General features: G+C 37.4%; 5 protein-coding genes across 8 annotated transcripts; 2 read left to right on the forward strand and 3 right to left on the reverse strand.

Moving 5' to 3' along the window:
- Positions 1 to 927: 927 nt before the first annotated feature.
- On the reverse strand, positions 928 to 3,377 carry LOC140883618 (uncharacterized). Of its 2 annotated transcripts, XM_073290161.1 has the most exons (4): positions 3,198 to 3,377; positions 2,963 to 3,035; positions 2,507 to 2,588; positions 928 to 1,153 (listed from the first exon to the last, which is right to left on the reverse strand). In XM_073290161.1, exons 1-3 carry the CDS (start codon positions 3,280 to 3,282, stop codon positions 2,540 to 2,542), a joined length of 207 nt encoding a protein of 68 aa, XP_073146262.1. In that variant the 5' UTR covers positions 3,283 to 3,377; the 3' UTR covers positions 928 to 1,153; positions 2,507 to 2,539. The 2 variants fall into 2 exon arrangements, with proteins under 2 accessions (XP_073146262.1, XP_073146263.1); XM_073290162.1 differs by lacking the exon at positions 2,507 to 2,588 and having other exon boundaries at positions 3,198 to 3,359.
- A 142-nt stretch (positions 3,378 to 3,519) lies between these two features.
- On the forward strand, positions 3,520 to 6,467 carry LOC140882988 (protein SICKLE-like). Of its 2 annotated transcripts, none has more exons than XM_073289267.1 (3): positions 3,520 to 3,749; positions 4,154 to 4,435; positions 5,083 to 6,467. In XM_073289267.1, the coding sequence occupies exons 2-3, from the start codon at positions 4,162 to 4,164 to the stop codon at positions 6,033 to 6,035; spliced, it is 1,227 nt and encodes a 408-aa protein (XP_073145368.1). In that variant the 5' UTR covers positions 3,520 to 3,749; positions 4,154 to 4,161; the 3' UTR covers positions 6,036 to 6,467. The 2 variants fall into 2 exon arrangements, with proteins under 2 accessions (XP_073145368.1, XP_073145367.1); XM_073289266.1 differs by having other exon boundaries at positions 3,521 to 3,749; positions 4,118 to 4,435.
- Positions 6,468 to 7,364: 897 nt separating this feature from the next.
- Positions 7,365 to 9,786, forward strand: LOC140884724 (uncharacterized). The gene is made up of 3 exons (XM_073291570.1): positions 7,365 to 7,845; positions 8,417 to 8,749; positions 9,169 to 9,786. The coding sequence occupies exons 1-3, from the start codon at positions 7,495 to 7,497 to the stop codon at positions 9,670 to 9,672; spliced, it is 1,188 nt and encodes a 395-aa protein (XP_073147671.1). The 5' UTR covers positions 7,365 to 7,494; the 3' UTR covers positions 9,673 to 9,786.
- Positions 9,787 to 9,947: 161 nt separating this feature from the next.
- LOC140879369 (protein ESSENTIAL FOR POTEXVIRUS ACCUMULATION 1) lies at positions 9,948 to 18,702 on the reverse strand. Of its 2 annotated transcripts, none has more exons than XM_073283056.1 (10): positions 18,559 to 18,702; positions 17,611 to 17,699; positions 16,523 to 17,434; positions 16,331 to 16,451; positions 16,028 to 16,216; positions 14,911 to 15,603; positions 12,133 to 14,761; positions 10,986 to 11,179; positions 10,840 to 10,899; positions 9,948 to 10,526 (listed from the first exon to the last, which is right to left on the reverse strand). In XM_073283056.1, the coding sequence occupies exons 1-10, from the start codon at positions 18,605 to 18,607 to the stop codon at positions 10,147 to 10,149; spliced, it is 5,316 nt and encodes a 1,771-aa protein (XP_073139157.1). In that variant the 5' UTR covers positions 18,608 to 18,702; the 3' UTR covers positions 9,948 to 10,146. The 2 variants fall into 2 exon arrangements, with proteins under 2 accessions (XP_073139157.1, XP_073139156.1); XM_073283055.1 differs by having other exon boundaries at positions 16,028 to 16,219.
- Positions 18,703 to 19,639: 937 nt separating this feature from the next.
- Positions 19,640 to 22,077, reverse strand: LOC140882971 (outer envelope pore protein 24B, chloroplastic). Its single transcript, XM_073289244.1, has 3 exons — positions 21,772 to 22,077; positions 21,281 to 21,640; positions 19,640 to 19,907 (listed from the first exon to the last, which is right to left on the reverse strand). The coding sequence occupies exons 1-3, from the start codon at positions 21,970 to 21,972 to the stop codon at positions 19,827 to 19,829; spliced, it is 642 nt and encodes a 213-aa protein (XP_073145345.1). The 5' UTR covers positions 21,973 to 22,077; the 3' UTR covers positions 19,640 to 19,826.
- Between the last annotated feature and the right edge of the window lie 505 nt (positions 22,078 to 22,582).

Consider the following 22,582-nt stretch of genomic DNA (forward strand, 5'->3'; position numbering starts at 1 on the left):
AATTAATTAATTAGTTGATTGATTATAGTTGGTGAGGTCCTTGATCCATTGATTTTTGTTGCCGACTAAATATATGGGAAATTGTGTTTTGGATATGTTATTTTTTCTCCATTTCAAGCAAATGTGATATCGAATTTTAGTTTTAGTTACGTATGTTTCGATTTTTTATAATTTTGATCATTTTTTATTGATATTGATGTTATATTGTATATTTTGATAGTAAATTAAAATTGAAATTTGATAATATTAAAGACAAAAAACGCAGAAAATTCGATATACAAGACCAAAATACAGTTTTCTTACTTACATTAAATAATATCAAAGTTTTAAAACATATTTTAGTTCTTATCACATTTTCAAAAAATTTAGTATGAAACTTATGTGCTTATTTATTACTTTTTCATTTTACAATAAGCATAACACCTAAACAACAAAATATCGATTCTCATATACAATTTCTCCAAGTGTTTTCATCATTTCTATACATTCAATAAAGTAGACACAAATATTATTGTCCAAATAATAAGCAAGTGTTTTCATCATTTCTATACATTCAATAAAGTAGACACAAATATTATTGTCCATTTGCTTATTATTTAATAATTAATAATTATACAATATGTCTATCTTTCCTCCCAAACAGCCACAAAGTTTGGCAAATCGAATGTAAGCAAGCACGTATTAATTTGCACGTCGACAAGTACCTCATTTTCGAAGATATTTTCGAGCCATTGCCGTACGTAACGCGCCTACGCATTCATCATACTAAGTTTGATTGGAGTGATAAAGTCGTGTGCTAGTTAAAGATTAAACATTGTCCAGTTGTTAGCTAGAGTTCATGTGTGATTATCCATCTTATTCAAATATATTGATTTAAATTGTTATATTATAAAATCTTCTTCGTCGTCTCATCTACGAGCCAAACAGTGATCAAATAGTTAATTAACTTACATAAACAAGAACCGAAGATTTCAGCAAACCAAGTCCCGATTGGCTCTCAATGAGTGACTGACTTCATGAATCAGACATAATTAAACAGACATATAATGAGTGCATTGCTGAGGAACCATGCTATTACTACATTATTATGTACTCGTTCTCATTGTTGTTGGAGCTGATTTCGAAGGACACTTGCATGCCTCATTGCAGATGCCTGAACAATGATAAAATCAAAGCAAAAAGAAGCAAAGAATTAGAACCAGTAACTGGAGAAAAGATTAGTGAAGAGATTATTCTGGCAACACAGCATCTGTTAATTCAAAGGGCAAGCGCATATCTATAAACTCTAAAAGTAAATTTCACAGGTCTCGGTTTCAGTACGCCAAAGGTCCTGTACTCCTGTTAAATGGAAAATGGAGTGTATTCAGGTTGCGTTCTATCGGATGCAGGAATTTAATTTGGGAAGAGATTTGAGCATTGATTTGGAACATCTGTATATTTTTTGAAGGCATCTATTTTGAATACATTGAAATCCCCTTATCTGAATGGGTCCATAATTTCAAATTACTTCATTCAAACACACGTTCCAAGTATTTAGGGGTACAACAGAAAGTATAGTCAATGTGATCCAACATTAAATGGACAACCGGGACATCTGACTTTGAGCAGGAATCATGCTTGCAGATACATTGTATGAAACTGAAGAAATAAGTTATAAATACAAAAGAGAGATAACAAGTCTATGGAGGGAAATTCATGAATGCTCTAAAACGCATGAAAAGGACAAGAAATAAATAAGAAGTGGTAAAGTGCAGGCACGAGAGATGAAGAAAATGCCTCAAGAATTACGTTGGATCATGCTTTAATCCTCATGAACATACCAAAGGGACAAGTAGAGTCACACATATGGACAGTTTAAGTGAAAATCCCAAGACAATAGAAGTCATGATCTGAGACCATGTTTTATTAATGTTGAGTACCGAAGCTGGAAAGCATGGTTGATAAATCACAAATTACAATTAAATAAGAGTTTTGACGTGGCTATATAATTCCTCCACAGAACTGATGACTGAGAACCTTTACCATAATTTCATCTGGATGCTAGGCAAAATCACTTTACTTATTCCTCTAGTTGCTTCTCACCCTCATATAGCAGGCTACAAAGGACTAAAACTACCAACATCCACGCACTACTTAAAAGATAGTTGTATTTTAATGCCAAATTCCATGATACAACAATGATGATAACATACCACTAAAAACTAATTTGAATATAACATAACTAATAAATTACTCACGACTGTCCAATTTCATGTAACTATTGTGATGCAGGACCATTCAGTACTTCATACGAGTCTTTTCTAACCAAAAATGAATAAATTATCACATACCTACTCGACCAAAACACCTTTTAGTATTTAAATGCTTACGTTCCGCGCAGAACTAGAAATAATTAGATAAGGTAGAAAGGAAAAGCAAAGGCAAGAAAACCATTGAATAAAATAACTTTCTTAATGGTACATGAAAAGAGACAACATAAAAAGCATACATTAAAAAACTAACAAACATGGAATATTTCCCCATGTTTGATGGTTAACCTCTATGGCAGAATTTGAAACATGGGAATGCTGAAGAAGTCACATGCAGAGCTATGTAAATCAAATCAAAACAAATCATAGTCAGATGAAATGAGCTAGACAATGCAGTAAAGCTTTTCATTAGGATCTCACTAAAGCAAAGCATCCAGCTTTCCTTGATACATTTTACCACAGATTTGGCTCAACTGTATCACCGGCGACGAAACCAATGTGAAAGGGGACCATCGAAACAAAAAATTGTGATGTTTAATCCACACCTACGTACTACATATATACATAAGACATATCCTCGATAAGCTGGCTCCATTCAACAAATTAAAGAGGAAACAAACAACCCGTGAGTAAAAACATTAAACTCCGAAATTCATTACAAACCGAACAAGCCACAAGAAAAAAAACAAAGGATATGAATCCTGAGAGCTCACCTTCGGCAGAAATCAGTGACGTATCGAGAACTGTTGTAGAAGATGAACCACATTAACACAAGTACCAGCGTATCTCAATAACGTTAAGAAACGCACCAAACATTTGATAATTGAAAAACAAAATCCACATAGACATCTACAGAATTGATCACAAAATTGTCATAAATCATCGATCCATTCATTCAAATCCAAGTTAACCAATTGAATCGAATCCCAGAAACAAAAACGAGGATACTGAAAAGATATCGCTCCCACCAATCCAACATATAGAGGCCGAAAGTGACGTTGTAAAGATAGATCTTGCGTTGAATCCAGTTCATCCCGACAAGACAAGATTTCTGAGCTGCTCTGCTCTGTTGTGTTGTGTGTCAAATGTTGGATGAGATTTGCATCGGAATCAAAAGCGCTACTCCCGTACTAACGACTTTCGTTCCGAATTATCTTTTTTTTTTTTTTTTGCATATTTTGGACTAATAAATGTATTTATGCGGCCCATTTGTAATTTTTTAACCCAGCCCATTTTATTGTTTTTTGAACAAAGCCCATTTCTATTTTTTTTTTGGCCCGGGAGAATGCATGTCATAGCTTGCTTCATTCACGGAACAGAAGCCTCTCCCACACCCAACCGCCGCGAGACGACTGAGCCACCGCCGTCGCCTTTTGCGCAGAAACAGAAGAAAATTGCGCAGGAACAGAGCAGCGGAGAAGTGTTGAAAAATCCACTGTTGTTTTTTATTTTCCATCCAAGCACGATCCGTGAAAACCTTTAGGGACCTTCATAGGAGAGGTATTGTAAATCTGGAATTACTAATTCATCGTGCGTAGAAAAGTCTTCCTTCGTAGGAAGTATATACTATTAAGTAACAATTTTAAGTTCGCAGCATAAGCATATTACTTTCTTATTTGTCACTTCTTATGATTATTGGTTGGTACAATAGTGGTGAACTATTAGTCTATTCTGATGGATTTTGGGGAACCCCGTTAATCGCTTCTTTCAACCCACTGGGAATAAGATTGATTCCTAAGCGGTTAAAAATTTAAACTTTATGTATATATTGGTGAAAATTCAAGTTTTTATTGCTCGAAATTCATCTGGTTTCCCCCATTCATCTCACCTGCATCCTTGTTCATAACAAGCATTATTTTTATACGAAGGCTTTAACGCGGGAGTTGGATTCTATTGTATTTAAGCACTTACCATGGAGGAATCAGAGAAAAGAAGGGAAAGACTGAAAGCTATGCGAATGCAAGCTGCTGAAGCAGATATTAGTATTGACTCTGAGGGTTCTGGAATCGTATCTCGTAGTCTATCCAACCCTCTGATTGAAAATGAACTTGCTCCTTCAACTGCAGAACAATATTCTCGTCCGAGATTTGATTATTATACAGACCCTTTGTCAGCTTTTTCTGCAGACAAAAGGAGAAGTAATTTCTCCCATCAGGTCTCGCATGGATATTCCAGCATGCCTCCAAGTAATTAACTTCTATTTATTGCGTTAAGTTTTCCTGTTTGTGATGCCAGCAAGCGTATTTTGTTTTGACTTGTTTTGTTAACTTTGGCCTGTTCAATTTTTGTGCTTATTTGGTTGCAAAAGTAATGGAAGCAGGAAACTATATTTTTTCCAATCAAATCTTAGCATAAGAATTTAACATTTGGTTCGGTCCAATTCACTAAGCTTTACTAATGCACACAGATACGTTTTTCATAGAAAAGTAGTAGTTTCAACTTGTTGCAAACAAGGGAAGTTGGAAAAAAGTTATAAGGAATTATCTTATGATGTAATGGTCATGTTTTTTTTATAAAATAAAGTGGTCATGTTCTTCTTTCGAAGGGTTTTTGATTCTCTTTTCTTAGCTTGTCAATGAAATGCGGTAGCTGTAATGATGTTAGGAATATGTTGTCATTCCCACGATGATTTGTGTCAAGTACAAATCATTTCATGTTTTCCCTTCAACTCTCTGACCTGGATTGAGTTTCAGCATGAAAAAATTAATGCAAATTAACATGATTTAGCCAACCTTTGTTTGTTACACATCAATAAATGCATTATACTTGAAGATCACATTTGTGCAATTACATTTCCAATTTATTAATATCGTTGTGTGACCTAATTATCCAGACACGACTTCATCCCCTGGACAGAGGCCAACCCAAGCACCTGGAGACGGTCAGAGTTCCTCTCTCAGAAGTTCCTCTCTCAGAAATCCAATAGGAGTAGCAGGCCCTTTGGGCAAACCTGAAGGAAATACTTCAAATACTTTGGGTGGATCATACAGTAGCTTAAACTATAACTATCCGCCAAATATGCCAGATGTTAACTTTCCAAATTCAGGCGTTGGCCGGGGAGATGCTCCACATGCTGTTCATGGCTGGGGCAGGGGTGGTAGATACAGCAACAGTCCCCGCCCTCAACTCCAGTATCTCCATGGTTCACCAAATATGCTAGATGTTAACTTTCCAAATTCAGGTGTTGGCAAAGGAGATTCTCCTCATGCTGTTCATGGTTGGGGCAGGGGTGGTGGATACAGCAACAGTCCCCGCCCTCAACTCCAGTCCCACCATGGTTCGCCAAATATGCTAGATGTTGACTTTCCAAATTCAGGTGTCGGTGGAGGAGATTCTCCTCATGCTGTTCATGGTTGGGGCAGGGGTGGTAGATACAGCAACATCCCCCGCCCCCAACTCCACTCCCACCATGATTCGCGACATGGTACCGGCCGTTATTCTGATTGGGGAAGAGTCAGGGGTCGGTCACCAGGTTTGGGACCAAGTGCTAGGAGAGGAAATTCGCAGGATCCTGTTTCAGCAGAATTGCGTCCAGACTTGTATTACGATGAAGAAATGTTTGAAGATCCATGGAAAGGGATGACTCCTGTTATTTGGAAGGGCCCAAATTCTGATCGTTCCTGGCTTCCGAAATTTCTTAGCTTCAAGAAAGCCAGACCCTCCCCTGAAGCGTCACACAAGTCAGTTTCACAACCAAGCCTTGCCGAATACCTTGCCACATTGAATGATACTGTTAACGACCCAACACATGAAGAGCATGAGCAATCAGAAGTTAGGGAATCATAAACACGGTGCACTTAATGTTGCGAGAGCTTCTGACCTTAAGATGGTGGTTTGAAACCCGCTTTCAAGCTTGATTTCTAGTAGCTCCCTCAAACAGTGATTCGGGAAGGGGGTTTGGTGATCAAAGAGATCGATCGTCTGGGGAGCTCATGGAGACTTATCACGACTGTTATCTGTAATTAAGGTAGTGTTTGAGAGAGCTTTTAGAAAGCACTTCTCAACTTTTTATTCACAAAATTTCAAAATTTTGTTAAGAAAAAGCTGAGAAGTGTGTCCAAGAAGCTCTCTCAATCACTACTTAAGTCTTGCGTATGAGATTTCGTTCAAAAATTTAGCTCTGTATATGTGCTCTCTTATTGCATTTGAACTTGTAGAGCATAACATAATTTAGTTTCGCCCTATCTAATGCTCTTTTCAGATTATTTAAGATTAAAATGCAAATTTTTTTGCTCTCTGGTTAACTTTATCATTCCATTAGGAATCACTTCAGAATCATCTAGGCTTATTACATTTGATCTCTTTATATGTTTAGTTTTTTGGCTCTGACATTACACACTTCTATGTTACATCAACTTTTTGTATAATTAAATGATTTTTTTTACTACACGGCCAATGTGTTTTTTTTTTTCCCCCGATTCTAAAGTTCACAATTTCTTTAATAATTCGGAAAAATGAAATTATTTTAAAAATCCTTGGTGGTCATTTGTGGAGTGATTTACTTCGCTGTCGATTACTACTTTGGAAGAAAAACATAAATGCAGATAGAGAAGGGAAAAGTTAAAAATAAATAAATACAATGAACACCAGTAAAGAGAACTAAATAAAAATGAGTTGGGGCCAGGAATTATGCCATTCAGAGCCAGTTTTCCATAAATAACAAATTTAATGGTATAGTGTCTAGTTGGTGCCTTAAATCTGGTCCAACCCAATAAATGTCCGAAAAAGTGAACAAATTATAAATATAATTTCTCATTTTTTGAGTTTTTTTTTTTTTACGGTCTAATTTCCCAAGACAAAGTCAAAAGTCCAATGACAGACATGAGTACTAAAAAAATTTTAGTTTCACTCCAATAGCTATGAGCAAGGAACACCTCCCACACAAATAATACATTTCCTTCGATTAAATATAACCAATTTTAATATGAATCACTTGCATTTAAAAAAAAAAACTCAAATAAAAATAATAAACGTGTCATTTATTGGTATTAATGTAAAATTTTTCGATCCAAAATGAAACAACGTAGATGATTTTTATTATTTTTTTACAATATATATATTTTTTTAGAAAAAATTTAAAAAGAAACAAAAACAAGAACGTCCCACCATCTAAAAACAAAAAATAAAAAATAAAAAGAAGAAAGAGAGAAATTTAAGGGAGGAAGAAGAAGCGAGGAAGGCCCCTACACATTCGTCGTTCCTCTGCTCATATACCGGCGGCGGCTGTGGCTTGTAGCGGCGGTGCATGTGCATGAGCATGATGGTGAATCATTCGATGAGAAAGCTGTGTCCAAATCTTGACAAAGAAGATGGTCTGGAGACGGTGCTGGAGGTTCCCATTCCGGAGGAGATGTTTGATAAAATGGGCAGCAACGCCGCCCTCCGCTGGCACAACATGCGCAATCTCATGCGAGCCCACCACCGCAGCATCGCCGACAAGTCATCTGTGGCGGCGGTGAATCCATCGGCCGCGGCCTCATCTTCCTCCACCAATGATCAGTTCATGCTCTTGCTCAAGCTCGTTGGCTCTGCTTTCATTCCTTATCAAGTCCAGTTGGATCGCGCTGTCACAATGCCAATCAAAGATGGCTCCATTGTAATCACAAATTCTTTACCTTTATCATTTTAATCATGCTATTTATTTTTATTTTTTTTGGGAATGTGTTTGTTAATTACTGCAGAAATGTTGAGTTCTTGGCAAGGAAATTTTAATGTCGGTGGCATGTGGTGGTGTTGATTAATGTGCATTTTTTCAGATAATGACACGTAAATCTTGAATCATTTTTAATATAAATGGTTTTTTTTTAAAAAAAAAATAATTCTTTGGTAGATTTGTGCATTGTTAACTTTTGTGATTCTGAAAAGATTTATGGGTTCTTGAGACAAAAACAGGGAGATCTCTACCATTTAAATTCAATAGTGCCCATCTTCCATTTTAATTTTCATTATATGTCCCCAATGATGGTGATGATCAAATATTTCATATTGCTTCCCAATTATGACTCCTTGGATAGACTGCTATTTTTCTTTGTTCAGCTGCTTTAAACTACGTCTATATGTGTTACATGATTGGGTTATGAATTTCATGAATTTGTCAGCGTTGTTTTCTTGAATTTATTTAGAATCTATCCGAATGCCAAATCTTGTTGATTTTCATGTTTAAACAGGAAGCGTCGACCGCGAAATACATCGTACAGCAATATCTAGCAGCAACAGGAGGGGTGGCTGCACTTAACGCTGTAAATAGTATGTATGCCGTGGGGCAAGTGAAAATGGTGGTGGCATCTGACGTTGAGCAAAGTATTGACAACGCTAAACGAAGTTGGGAGGCGGGCGGGTTCGTGCTATGGCAGAAGAATCCTGATTTATGGTTCCTAGAATTGGTCGTTTCGGGGTTCAAAATCAGTGCCGGTAGTGATGGGAAAATTGCATGGAGTCAGTCCTCTACGAATTCAAATGCTTCCAGAGGTCCACCAAGACCCCTTCGAAGGTTCTTCCAGGTACTTCCCGGTGTGAAAATCGATTTTGCATGACCAGAGTAATGATGGATTGTTCCTATGTTGATGTTCGATTCCAATTCTATCTATTTGTCACTCTATATGAAATTATGAATACATTATAGAGTAGAGAAGTTATTTTTTTGGGCTTATGGCCTAACAATGATCCTGCTACTAAAGGGGCTTTTATCTCCTAAATGGTGATCACCCTCATAAGAGAGAAATGCAACTACTACACTCAGATTCTTCCCCACATTCGAAAAAGTATGAAAATTATTGTTCTTGCATGAATATTTTTCTCTAATGATGCTAAAAGATGGAACTATATAGATTTCATGTGGACTCTGTTTACTTCATATGTTTTGTACAATCCTAGGATAATTAGCTCACACAATGTGATTTTTGTGATATTATGTTAAAAGGGTTTGGACCCAAGATCCACAGCCAACTTATTCTTAAACGCGGTTTGCATTGGGGAGAAAACCATCAAGAACGAAGATTGTTTTCTACTGAAACTCGACACGAGCTCAGACATCCTCAAAGCACAGAGCACGCCGAACACGGAGATCGTCCATCACACAATATGGGGATACTTTAGTCAAAGAACAGGCTTGTTGATCCAATTTGAGGATACAAAGTTGATTAGAATGAAAGCTGCCAAAGGAGATGACAGTGTGTTCTATGAAACGAGCATGGAATCATCGCTGCAAGATTACAGATACGTTGATGGAATCAACATCGCACATAGCGGAAAGACCGCTGCAACGTTGTATAGATATGGAAAGACATTGAATAGAAGATGGAAATTGGAGGAGAGTTGGAAGATTGAAGAGGTTGATTTTAACATTTGCGGGTTGTCATTGGATTACTTCTTGCCGCCAGCTGATGTCAAGAAAGAACATGAAAACGATGAGAATGGAATGTGACATTTCAAGAATTAATATTTATTTTTTGTTCAATAACAAAAGTTTTGGTTATATTTTTTGTAAATACATGCTTGTTTGATTTGCGTAACCTTGGAGCTCATTTCATTCTCAATATTTACGAGGCATTGCAAAACATAAAATATTGTGAAAAATCATAGAAACAAAAAGGATAGGGTTTCATGATATCTGAAATATTGGAAATATGAAGTTGAGTCTAGCTTTGCCTCCATATATCTGGTAATAGAGGTAGTATCATGTAGGAAATTTTAGCTCAATTAAGATCAAGAGGCATGGAAACTATAATAACGGTTACTACAATCAGTATGAATTCTACAGTTCAGAACCTTAACAAAATTGCTTTCAGCAGAGTATATTAACTGCTGCATTTGCCTCTACAAATAAGAACTAAAAACCAAACAGAAAATTTACAGTCTGTCCAGAGACAAATGTATTTACGATTTCCTAGTTGATATTTTAATCTTCAATCGTCTGAATTTCTCCCATCATGATTCGGTTACTAACCACATTGAATCCCAAGACCGACGGACTTACTTTCTTCCCTTTCTTTCCCTTCTTTTTTCCACCTTTTACGTCCCCATCTGTAGCCGCCACGGTACTCAGGACTGGGTTGCCAAAGCGATCAGAAGTCATCTCTCCCACCCCAGAGGAAGTGGTTTTTTGATCATTCCGATTCTTGGAAGCAATTTCAAAAACATCAGCAGGCAAAAAATCTTTGTAATTAAGAAACTTGTCAATAAATTCTCGATCTGGATCGTAGGAGCCAAGGTTCTCAGTCAGAAGCATTTCCGCCTCCTCTCTTGACTGCTTTAGGCAAAATTCCAGGAAACTTGTATCTACAAGGAAAATGGCACTGAAATTAGTTACATACAAGTTCACAACTCACTGACCAAGTATTTCCCTAAATTTCTAGGTATTCGGGATGCAAATTGAGCTCAATTAAAATCCAAAACCCCATACATATGTGCACTTCAGGGGCCAAGAACGAAAGGAAGCATAACAGCGGCACGAGAATTAAAATATTAAATAACCATTCTAGGTATTTAATTGATTTTACGACCAGCCACAGCAAAAGCTATCTCATGACCCAAACAGATGATGAAAAATAAGAGTGATATAAGATACTTTAAAAACAGGGGTTGACAGCACCTTTAGAACCAATAAGCCTGATGCACTCATTCTCACACCATTCTTTGAAGTCCATAGCCTCTGCAATAGTAGGAAAAAAGGTTAAAGAACATCCCCCCTTTTTTGCAAGGAAATATCAAAGAAAAAAAAGTAACTAAAGTGGCTACCTGAATGCTTGGTCGACACACCCTTCTTTCCTTTGTGGGACAACTGAGCAGAGGAAGCCGCTGCAGAAAGCAGATACTCTGCAGGCCTGGGCCCACTAGATTTCTGCCGGTTCAGTGACCCACCGATAGCTCCTTTCACAGGGGTGCTTTTGCTACCCAAACTACCTTGGGTTCGAAGTTGAGGAAAATCTGACCTGTGATGCATGTGGCAGAGCGGGGACCTTTTCAGTTAACAAATTTCATTTTTCAAGATGACACAAATATGATTATCCCAAACCCAAGCCTTTCAAATCAGTTTTTTTTTACCATGAATGCATGAAAATAATTACTACACAGATGTAAATAGTTTTCAAAACCTGCTTGGTATGATCTCAAAATAATTTCCAGTCTCATAAATAGTAGAAAGACAAACAATACTATAGAAAATTATTGGCCATTCATTTTGCAAATACTGACAATCCCATCTAACAAGCTCATATCCATAAGAGGTACTTGGGTTAAATACTTAAAAGTGGTGGCTTCCAGTATCAATCCTAATTTTTACTATTTCTATTCACCCACGTACGTCTCCCATATATGCCAACCTCGAGCACCCATTACCAGCTGTGATAACCCTACATCGAATCAATAGGTTAAAAATCAATGGCATGGATATCTTTCAGCTGATGCACCGCGTACAGTACTTGTTCCAGGTTCCAACTGAACATGCTGACTAGATGTATGATCGATTTATGTGTTTGTGTGACTGACCATGGCCTAACTCCTACTTTAAATCTTTTATATGCGCAGTGGAACTGCACTGCTTTTTGCAAACAATTACTGGGGTAAAGCAAGCATCATCCGTACTTCAACGGAAAAATCTTCAAGATACATAATGGTAATGGACTGATGGTAAAATGAACAAACGATTGTGTGCATAGCAGACATAATTTTATAAAATAGATTGACAAACACAAAAAAAAAACACTTGACAGATTATGGGAATACTCGGAAATTGTGCATAATAACAACCGCTACTAAGCTTAACGAAAACACATAAACAGATCAACAAACTCCTCGAAAAATACGATACTACATGATCCAAGCAAGTATCAACATTACATGTAAGATACAGAAGACAGATAAAAAGAATAGAAGAGAGACATACTGCTTTTCCTCAGCCTCTGGTTGCTCCAATGGGCCCCAGAATAGATCATCATCGACTTTATGTTTTGAACGGGAAGAACCTTGAGGGTTGATCGGGATCGGGGTTGCAACCTTTGCAGGAGATGATGAAGATAACGACCAAGACGGGCGACTCACAAGGAAAGGTTGATTTGCAGCAAGTTTCTGAGTAGGCACCTGAACCGCATGCACTGAAGAGGACGCTTTTTTTTCCTGTTCCTTCAGGATGTCCCTCAATGATGCCGGCTTATCAGACTTACCAGCGTCGGTGAACCAAGCAGGAGCAGGGGAAGGACTTGTAGACTCTCCTTTCCAGACAACAAAATCTCCCAAGGAAGGGCCAGAAGGAATAGCAGGAAGCACTTCTTTCTCCTGCTGTATTTGGCGAACATTTTTTCCTTTATCATTGGGGCTTGATCTTACTGATACGTCAACCGAAGCAGCAGGAGTAACCTTGGCTCCAGCCGCCTTGGTTTTAGCGGACTTCTTTCGACCCTTTTTAGTATCTTTAGCCTCAATAAAATCATCAACGGCTGAATCAGTTTGAGAACTCATTATGTTTCCAGGTGCAGTGTCGGAAAGTTTAATCTCTCTCTCACCTAACTTAACATCATCAGTTTCCCAGAATAGATCTTCTGCTAGGTTCTTCTTATTCTTAGAATCTGATTTTACATTTAAATCAATTCTGGTAGCATCAAGCTGAGCTTTATTATCTGAATTCACAACTACCCCAGCCCAAGGAGTTTCAACGCTCGTGGAGTTCGGAGGCATTGAGATATCTAAGGCAGCCATTTCTTCTCGTGCTCTGCTCTGCTCTTCCTGCTGTATTTCTAGTAATGATTTTGGCTTAAAACCAGGAGCAGGTTTCCATACACGGCCAGATGGAGTTTGTTTTTTGTCTGGTGAAGCATAAGCAAGTTCAGTTTGAATCTTTATCTCACTGGTCACACCATGATTTCCGGTCTTTGGGTCAGGCCAAGAATTATGGTCGGATGAATAATCTGCAGCAATGGCACCATCAGAAACATCATCAGGTTTCCTCTTCTCCTTTTCAGGGATAGATTCTGCAAATGTGTCTCCATGGACGGAAAGAGCCTCCAACTTTTCGTTGCCAAAGTTCAACCCCGGAAATTCAGCCGACTTTGATTGTTGTGCCTTAGAGACAACCCTACCAGAATCCGTAGCAGCCTTCACAGGCTTTTGTTTTTTCGATTTTTTATCTGACAATTTTTTTGATTCCCGTGTTTCAAGAATTTTGACCTCCCTCACAGTATTGGAATCGTCCTCAAATTGATCCACATCTTGCTGCGCTCCTGATGCTCTTGTCGGAATTTCTACCAACAGATCTAGATGTTCAGGAATCAACTCTGTCTTCTGATCACCCGCCCTCTGCAAGGGAACTGCTTCTTTCAAGTGTTCGCCGGGAAGAACACGTGAAGCAGGATCCAAGGTTGCAACTCTAACAGATTCCTCTAAGAGTGATGCATGTCCCAAAGAATATCCGTTTTCTATTTCGGATTTGGATGATGTATCCACAGCAGCCATAACAGTCAAAGAACTCTTCAGATGATTTTTAACTTCTTGCACAGGCAGAGAGACGTCCCAGTTCTTTTGCTTCACATTATTTCCAAAAATTTGATGAGGCAGATGTACAGAAGAAGATTCTGAACCAACATTTGAGCTAATATCCTCAGAAATGCTGGAAGGTAAAATAGTGCTGGAAGCACTCTCATCCTGCAAATTTAGAGATTGCTGCAAACCCATCTGAGACAATTCATGCAGTTGTTGAAACCGTGCATGATCCATACTCATATTTCCACCTGTGAAGCTGGCAGTTTGCAAATTTAACATTGTTGGGTCACCCAAATGTGGCTGGGTCTGTCGTTCAGACAGCACTTGTGAAAGCAAATGTTGCTGCTGAATTATTAACTGCTCCTCTTCATGTTTCTGTTGATGCTTAAGCAACAACAGTTTATCTAAAAGTGACAGTTGCTGTGGTCCAACTGGGGTCTGAGACTGTAGCTGCAACAAGTACTGTTGTTGCAACAAACTCAGGAGTTGTGGATCTTGAGATAAACCAGCAGCGAGTAGTTTTTCCCTTGTTAACAGGCTGCTTTGATTATCCATAAGGGGAGCTAGCAGATTAGACAAAGAAGCATTCTGTGACTGTAGTCTCTGCTGTGGTATCCCAAATGCAGATTGTGGGGGGAAATTCTGGCCATGATGCATACTCAAGCTATCTTGATGTGGGTCCAAACCCCCTTGAACAGGAAAATTCGACCAGCCACTGATTCCATTGTTACCGGTGGAAGCAGATCTGTCATGTATGTTCTGAAAGGTGGACAGTAAATCCATATTCTGCGTGTGATGTGATGCTCGAGCATTGTCTGCAATTGCAGAAAAAAGCTTTGATTGTGCAAGTGAAGGGTCAATCACATCTGCTTTTGCAGCAAGGGAAACTTCATCTTTCCCAGGCCAAAATGAATAGGGATTTTGCAGAGATCTCTGACTTTCCAACGAAATCCTTTGGGCCAATAGATAAGCATTGTCCCCACTATCAAACCCCAAGGGAGCTCGTGCACTAGAACTATTTCCAGCATATCCCTGCATACCTGTTGAACAACACCCACTCAGGTTATGAAGACACAAGCTGTCATGAGAACCATGAGATTTCTAAAAAAGGCATAAATGTGCATTAAAAGATACTGAAAATCAACAAAGTAAAACGAAGCCTTTTCCTTTCTTGATAAGGTAGACAAACCTTCACTGAGGGCAAATTTCTCAATGGGTGCACTGTTCATTCCACCAGACATCAAAGACTCCAGAAACCTGTTTTCAGCATCAGTTGTTGAACCATGATTATAATTAGGAGAATTTTTCAAGAAATCAGCCTCATTGGGAACCACGTGAGGCATCCCAAAGCTATTGTAATTCGATCTACCAACTGGATCTTGGACTTCGGTCGGCTTAGGGGTACTAAATCCAGGAGGTGGCCTAGCCTTGGCACGTAAGTGAGGCATCATATCACCAAGTAAAGAAAATGGGGCCTCGGCTGGTGCACTGGCCAAGCGAACTTGCAACTCAAGGCCGAAATATCCAGACTCAAACCAAGTAATTATATCACTCCCAGAGAAAGGACCTTGCATTTCACCTTGGGGGTCTTTATAGTGAAGGACTAAATCTTCAGGAGATGGTGGAGAAGCCTTGTGTGGTTCCATTTCCCTGTCAAATACAGCAGATGGTTGCCTTCTCATAGCGGCGTGACCATCACCCATCTGGCGGATGGGTCCTTTTGTGGAATTAGAGGAATCCGTCAATTTTTTGTCCCAGAGACTGCTAGATGGAGATCTCCATGGGTCCAAGTGAAGAATTGAAGAATTCCCTGAGATACCGGATTCTCTAGTTGCAGGGGCATCATTAATCTTCTCATGAAGAGTGTTATCTTTTTTCATAGCTGAAACAAAACAATTAAGTCCTTTCCACCATCAATACAACAAATCAGAGAATACTGTCCCAAATGATTCTACCCCAAAAGACAAAATCTAAGCACAGTACTAAAACTGAGTTAAGGTTCATCCACATACAGATTATAGCCAAAAGAATATATTCAGGCCAAACAATGAAACTAGGTTAAGATCTCAAGATTCATCCTTTTCTCAAAAAAGTAAAAAGAATTAAGAACAATGATCTCGTAGAATGGAACCTAAAATGCAACATCTCAAGTTAACAACAGCGCGAAGAACTTATGAACATCAAGATCATTTCAAATGAACATTTTTACCAATCAGTGAATCACAGTGTGGGATTAAGAAGCCAGTCAATCACGCTTCCTGTTGTAATGCACACTTTTAAACAGTCAATGAACTATTTGAATTTACCTTCAGCATTCAGTTTGTGATCAGGAAATTTTTGGTAATCCTTCATCTTCTCAGCCTCGGTATTAGACCACAAATATATATGTTTTTCATGAGATAATCCTTCTAAATAATTTGAATAACCACCTCTGGCATTGTCCAAGGTTTCATGTTTAAAATCCTCATGAGTAACTAGCAAATCATCCCTGCTGCCTGCTGAAGCAAATCATAACATCAGAATTCAATATTCATCTGCATGAACAAGCCAAAGAAAATAAAACACAAAAAGAATGTGTAACATTGTAGTGAATCAAAGTATATATATACCAAGTCTGTTTTGTTTTGACTGCATAAACTCAGGTGTAGTTCGACCAGCTGATCCATCTTTACTGATCTGTGGAGCACCACTACTCACAATCTCTCCTTTGTCAATGCCCTTCAGGATAACCTACACAAACACCCAAACAATTAACAGTCATCTTCAAACTATTATCCCATAATAGCAGAATATAAATTTACCAGTTCATCAGGAGTAGGCGCACAAAAAGCCAGAGGTTCCACGGGTTCTTCTTCTGTGAGTGAAGGCACATTGAAAGCCCCCTCAAATAAGTTAGAACGAGATCTCATATTCGCTGTCCTGTATATATCAATCAATTTTGACCGGTCATATTTCAGAGGACGGGAATCTCCACGGCTACTCTCACTTTTTTCTGAGACAAATCCATGAGCTTGAAAGTTTGAATCCATATGCGTAAATGAGCTTGCCTCTGAACTAACACTTCCCCTGCCAAGAGAAAGGGTGGTCGGATTAGGGTTTTCTCCACGACCACGGCCATGTGAAAATGCATGAATTTGCTTGTTTTGTGCCGAACTTTGGTGACTAGGATCTGTTTTACCCCGACTGTAAGAAGAGTTGGATCTCCACGGCCGATGGTGTTCTGCACCCTTCTCGTCCTTTCCATGATAAGGAACGTAGGAAGAACCTTTATCTACATGCATGTCCAAATCTTTGTTGGAGTCCCCCCTCTCACGCAAAACCTCAGTCTCCTTATCACCCGGACCCCATCGAGAGTTCCATTTGTTCTCCCTACGCTGGTCATGACTTTCTCTTTTTCCTGTATCGGTCCATCTGTCCCCTGGGCCTCGAAATGCTTCCCCATACTGTTTTCCAGATGAATCCGCCCAGCGATCCACCCTGCGGCTATCAGTATGCTCTCTTTCCCCCTCCTTCCATCGATCTTTGCGGATAGCAGAATTGGTTTCCCTTTCTTCATCACGCCAGCGATCGCGACGACCAGATTCCATATCCAAGACCGACGGGCGGAAAACATCTTTTTTCTTATAGTTAGCATCTGACTCATTTCCATTTCCAGGCAGTTTCACAACATCTGAAAGACTGGAATGACCTGGAATGGGACTGAATTGGTTTTCCTGTAACAAAAATATTAATATTGAATGTAACAACAGATTGGAAAAAAAGGGGGGGAGATAGGCCTTTGAAAACACCATGCATTAAAAATGACCTGTTCTTATTTCATTTCAACATCTCATGATTGCAACAAGCAAACTAAATTAACAAAAGCACGATGAAGTAAAAAGGGACAAACCCCAGTAACCAATCCAGTCTTATTATCCCCTGGTTTTGGAAGAAGCCACTGTGGTGAGAGCGGAATGGGATTGTCAGAACCTTGAACATCTACATTCATCAAAATTCAAAAGAGATGACAAAGTAAATAAAGGACCAAAGGCATAATTGAAGATATATTTTGTTGTCTCAGCTCTCAATAGCGGAGAAGATAATTTAATCTTCAACGATTTGAGTTGTAGCACAACATAGCATACTCGATTATCACTTTAAGAAAAAGATAAACTCAAAAACCTTATCATTGAACGCAAAAATGAACTATATGCAGAAGCATTCGACAAACAAAAAGCTAAGCACTTTGAATATACGTTTGCAATCACATTAACTTTTATAAATTTTGGTGAAACAGCTAAGCCAGTTTAATCCAATGTTGTCCATTCCAACACCAACCCGATGAAATAATCGCCCCTAAAAGTTTTCTTTCGTTTTTAAAAAAATTTGCATGGTATTTCCTACTTCGTATTAATGCAAACAGATAGATGACGAGGCACCCGTTCTTCGGCCTAATGGCTAAAAAAATAAAACAAAAATTTAGCAGCGGATTTAACAGTATATCAACACCGTAATAAAACACTAAAAAGAAAAAAGGAGAGGAAAAAATATGCCAAGAAAAATAACACCTTTCTTTCGCATTCAATAAACTAATCACAAGATAAACAGAAATCATATCAATTCATCAATCAAAAATGAAAACCCTAAACCCACAGTAACGCCACCGAAGGAAGCATACAAGTAGCTCTAATGTAGGTTTCACGCAAACTAACAAAGAAAATCTCTAAAAAAAACATAAATTTAACAGGAAAAACAACAACTTTTTTTGGAAAAAAAAAAAAACTGATAGAGACGATATATCGGTAGGAAAAAAAATCAGAAAAATAGACTAATCGGTTGAATGCGAAGGTGAAACAACCTTTGGAGATCTGATTAGGGCGAGAATCGAACTCAGTCCGGTGAGCCATTGATGAAGCGAGCGAAATTTTTAGAGAGAGAAAGTGCGGTAGAGAGAGAAAGTGAAATGAAGAACCCTTGTGATAGACTGCGGGAAGAAGCAACGATAAGCCGAGGCGGGTGAACTATAGGGTAAGGGCAAAGTCAAGACGATAATAATAAATAATAATAATTATTATTATTATTATTATTATTTTTAAAATAAAGGGTTTAGAATATGAGATTAATGAGCAAGGTTGAGAATAGTAGATAATTTAAGAAAAACACTTTTTTTAAAAAAAAATATTTTTTTTAAAAAGTTATGCATTTGGTTACAATAATTATTTTTAAAAAAATACTTATTTAATCTCAAATAAGTGCAAATCATTTTTAAAAAAATATTTATTTAAGCTCAAATAAGTACTTTGCAGGTCTTTTTTTTATAACCCGTAAAAAAAAATTCTAATTAACAAATTCTCTAATAATTATTTTTTTTCAAATGTTCATGTTAAATATTCTAATTACCCAATTTAAAACTTTATTATTTATTAATATAATTATCCAATTTTGAACTTTATTAAATATTAGTATTTGTGTATATATGCAGTATTCTTTAAAAAAATTTGAAAATTGTATCGATTGAATAGAATATTTTTCCATCAACCATGAGAGATGATTAGATGAATAAAAAGTAATCGGTAAATTAAATGGCATTTAACACGAAATTTGATCAAGGACCGACACTGCACAAAAGAAAGGGATATATTTGTCTGTTTTTCCCACTCAAATTCTTGAGAATTTTGCAAGCTCTTTTAATAATTTTCGACGGTTTCGTATCGTATTATTTATCGAAAGGTAATTTATTAACTAATCATTGAATTTTCTTTTTTTGCAGTATAAGAATCGTTGATTGTATGAAATAATATGAAAGGCCTTCAAAAGAATGTTGGAAGGGTGGGACTCTGGCTCGCTCTGCCTTCATGGGCCTTATATATTGGTTTGGTACCAATTGCAGAAAAAAACTTTGTATTATGGGCATTTTGTTTTTAATAACGAGACAGACAAATAAAAATTCAATCACAATCTGATTGAAGCTGATAAATGCATAAAATTTATGCTCATGAATCCAAACTGAATCAAAGAGCTGAAGATTATGCTGAAAATTGTCAATCAGCACAAGATGAACAGTATTAACGGCATAATGAGAGTTATAAAAATAAGTATTCATTAATCTATGAAAAATGGGGAAAATCACATTTCGAAGTCCCAGGTAGTCTCAGCACACAGCTTGGGTGCTCTTCGTTCCTCGGCCAAGTTGACAGATGCTGAAATCTGCAAGATTTTGAGGGAATTAACATGAAAGCTCTTCTCTGGACAGTAATCATGAGAAATCGATGCATTTTGTATGCTTTGCAAGACTAATGTTGAAGCATACTATTAATTACTTCCCTCATATTAGTTCGAGCTTTTAGTTAAAACCACTTCAACATTACATCATAAATATGGATAGTTACAAAGTTCAAACCCTGGTGCCATATTTCTCAAGTAGAGATATTTCTTAAGCCGATCTTGGATTGTCTTAGCTCATTTCAAACATATACATATATGCCTTAGATATTAATTCTGAGCATATACTACCCATCTTTGATTTACACACACAGATCGTGATAAATTGTAAAACCATGACTGTATCTTCTCACATGAACTTGAATTTTTTTATAGCATAGTGGCGGATTTCCACCTTCAACAGTAATACTATGACCTCAAATAAGGCAATGCTCCTCGTAGTATTCATTTCCTCCTGATAGGGTTGGGGAGAGATATTTGAAAGGTTTATAAGGTTAATCCTCCATGGCAACTTAGGTTGAGCAATTCATGACATGGCATTCTCACCTCTATTAGTCAAAGAGTAGTATAACTCTCCTACTACGAAAGAAACCTTAGAAGGATAAAGAAAAATAGATTCTATTCAGGGTCATAAAAGAACTTCCGTTCATTTAACACAATCTTTTAAAAAGAAAGAAAGAAAGAAAGAGCATATATCTACAAGTCTACATTCTATGAAAAAGGCCATTGGAGAGCTGGTCACTTGTATTTCAGAAGCACAAGCATCTCTATAGCTGTGATAAATATCAGTTTTAATTTAACAATTTCAAACACAAACGACTCAATTACTTTGAACTCTTCCCCCGATGACAAAGTTATTTCAAAGATCAATAGGTGATAGACATGCGTCATTCATATAACATTCTAATTTCTTAAACACATAAAAAGGCTTCACATTTCATTATGCACGAACAAACTAAGCCAGAAAGAAAACTCATAGAACCAAAGATGTCCTCATTCAAATTCTTAAAATATTTAACCATGCTTTGCAAGGTTTTCAATAAGAACTAACATATGTGTTACAAGTAACATTTCGCATCACCTCTCAACATACATTCATTGAATCGCATCCAATCAGTCAACCATTTCTTTTCATCTAGATTTACACGTCACATATTTACTATCTGTTAGCTCTGGAAACATTTTAATATCAACTTCAATAAGCACCAACAATTATTGTCAATACAAGACCCATTACCATCATTCAATTTTCTCCCAGCAAGTCCTAAGACACAATTTAGTCTCGCAATAAAGCTGTGCCAAGTTTGCATTCCAACACAACCGGCTGATAAACATGAATTGAAACGATAAATGTATACCTTAAACGAGCCGTGCAGTTTAGAGCTCCGCGACCACTCAAGCCCCAGGTTCTTGCTAGAGGTCTGATATGTAGCCCGAAACAAGTCATCACCATAAACCCTGCGCGAAATAGCAAAATCCCAAGCATTCTTCCCCAAATCGTAGCTGGGCTCAAAAGTCGTCAACCCTCCATGCAAATAAGTATACTTCAACTTGGAATTACCAGTACCGAGCACATGATTAGCTGAAACTTTATTGGCTGAATCAATCACCAAACATCCATCCACAATCGTCCTTTCATCACCTTTGCTGTGAATGTAAGTCAAGTTCAACGGTTTCTCAGCTACCCTAACAGTATTCATGAACTGAAACCTAATATCCTGCGATAATTAAAATCCCATTCCATCAATATATATATATAACATTCCAAACGTGTGAATTACAATCTTACGCAGCAAATGAAACTCAGAAACAAAATAGTTAAAAGGAGCAGCTACATATTCGCTCTTACGTTTTTGGGGACGTTGTAGTCGACGATGAAGAAGCCAGGTTTCTCGACGGCTAAGGCTAATCCGTTCAAGCAGGGGCCGTTGACCACGGTGGCATCGGTCATGGACGCACGAAGCTTGAAATCGCCGGCGTTAACGGCGACAGTGGCGGCGGCGGAGCCCTTATCAGGTTCATACCTTGCTTTGAACGAAGCTTTCATCATTTTTTGGGGATTGGTAAGAAAATCTTGACGATGATTTCGATGGTAGGGGGCTGGCTGGCTCTACAGCGAGAGAGAGAGGGTACAGTACAAAAATAAAGAGTGAAATGATAGAATTTGGCTTGGTCTCAGGCGGCTGACAAGCGTGCCCGGCATCCACCTAATTCCATTTTTCTCCTTTTTTTTAATTTTAATTTTAATTAATACTTTTTTACTCCAGATTTTAAATTATTTATAAATTTTAAAAATTTATATGCTTTTTTTTTAAACAAAAAAATTATATGCTTGTTAATAATTTTATTAAATAAAAATATATTATTTTAGACTTCAAAAATAGTGAAGTCATAGTGTGTTCGTGATAGTAATAACGTGATACTCTTATATCAGTAGGTACCGTTTGGTTGAAAGAAGGATTAATAATACATAGACAAGTAATATAATATAATAAATAAATAATTAATAATGATATTAAATATAGTATTTAATTTGATCGATAGATTATAGTTTATTTGATTTGATTGATTAAATTTTATATAAAAATATTAAATGACTATTAATATTAAATAAAATATAAATAATATTATTTATAAGAGGTAATAGAGTAATTTAAATT

Source organism: Henckelia pumila, chromosome 2 (assembly GCF_033568475.1).
Source record: "Henckelia pumila isolate YLH828 chromosome 2, ASM3356847v2, whole genome shotgun sequence".
NCBI classification, from domain to species: domain Eukaryota; kingdom Viridiplantae; phylum Streptophyta; class Magnoliopsida; order Lamiales; family Gesneriaceae; genus Henckelia; species Henckelia pumila.

Bases quoted from the DNA above. Each gene is read 5' to 3' on its own strand.
- LOC140883618 (XM_073290161.1), bottom strand. From the start codon at position 3,282: ATGAACTGGATTCAACGCAAGATCTATCTTTACAACGTCACTTTCGGC. The intron at 3,036-3,197 runs GTATCCTCGTTT...AACGTTATTGAG, and splicing joins GTGGGAGCGATATCTTTTCA to ATACGCTGGTACTTGTGTTA. The intron at 2,589-2,962 runs GTGAGCTCTCAG...TGATTTACATAG, and splicing joins GTCACTGATTTCTGCCGAAG to CTCTGCATGTGACTTCTTCA.
- LOC140882988 (XM_073289267.1), top strand. From the start codon at position 4,162: ATGGAGGAATCAGAGAAAAGAAGGGAAAGACTGAAAGCTATGCGAATG. The intron at 4,436-5,082 runs GTAATTAACTTC...CTAATTATCCAG, and splicing joins ATATTCCAGCATGCCTCCAA to ACACGACTTCATCCCCTGGA.
- LOC140884724 (XM_073291570.1), top strand. From the start codon at position 7,495: ATGTGCATGAGCATGATGGTGAATCATTCGATGAGAAAGCTGTGTCCA. The intron at 7,846-8,416 runs GTAATCACAAAT...ATGTTTAAACAG, and splicing joins CAATCAAAGATGGCTCCATT to GAAGCGTCGACCGCGAAATA. The intron at 8,750-9,168 runs GTACTTCCCGGT...TTATGTTAAAAG, and splicing joins CCCTTCGAAGGTTCTTCCAG to GGTTTGGACCCAAGATCCAC.
- LOC140879369 (XM_073283055.1), bottom strand. From the start codon at position 18,607: ATGGCTCACCGGACTGAGTTCGATTCTCGCCCTAATCAGATCTCCAAA. The intron at 10,900-10,985 runs GTAGCCACTTTA...CTACTATTGCAG, and splicing joins TGTGTCGACCAAGCATTCAG to AGGCTATGGACTTCAAAGAA. The intron at 10,527-10,839 runs GTGCTGTCAACC...TTTTCCTTGTAG, and splicing joins CAGGCTTATTGGTTCTAAAG to ATACAAGTTTCCTGGAATTT.
- LOC140882971 (XM_073289244.1), bottom strand. From the start codon at position 21,972: ATGATGAAAGCTTCGTTCAAAGCAAGGTATGAACCTGATAAGGGCTCC. The intron at 21,641-21,771 runs GTAAGAGCGAAT...TAATTATCGCAG, and splicing joins ACTACAACGTCCCCAAAAAC to GATATTAGGTTTCAGTTCAT. The intron at 19,908-21,280 runs GTATACATTTAT...AAAATCTTGCAG, and splicing joins AACTGCACGGCTCGTTTAAG to ATTTCAGCATCTGTCAACTT.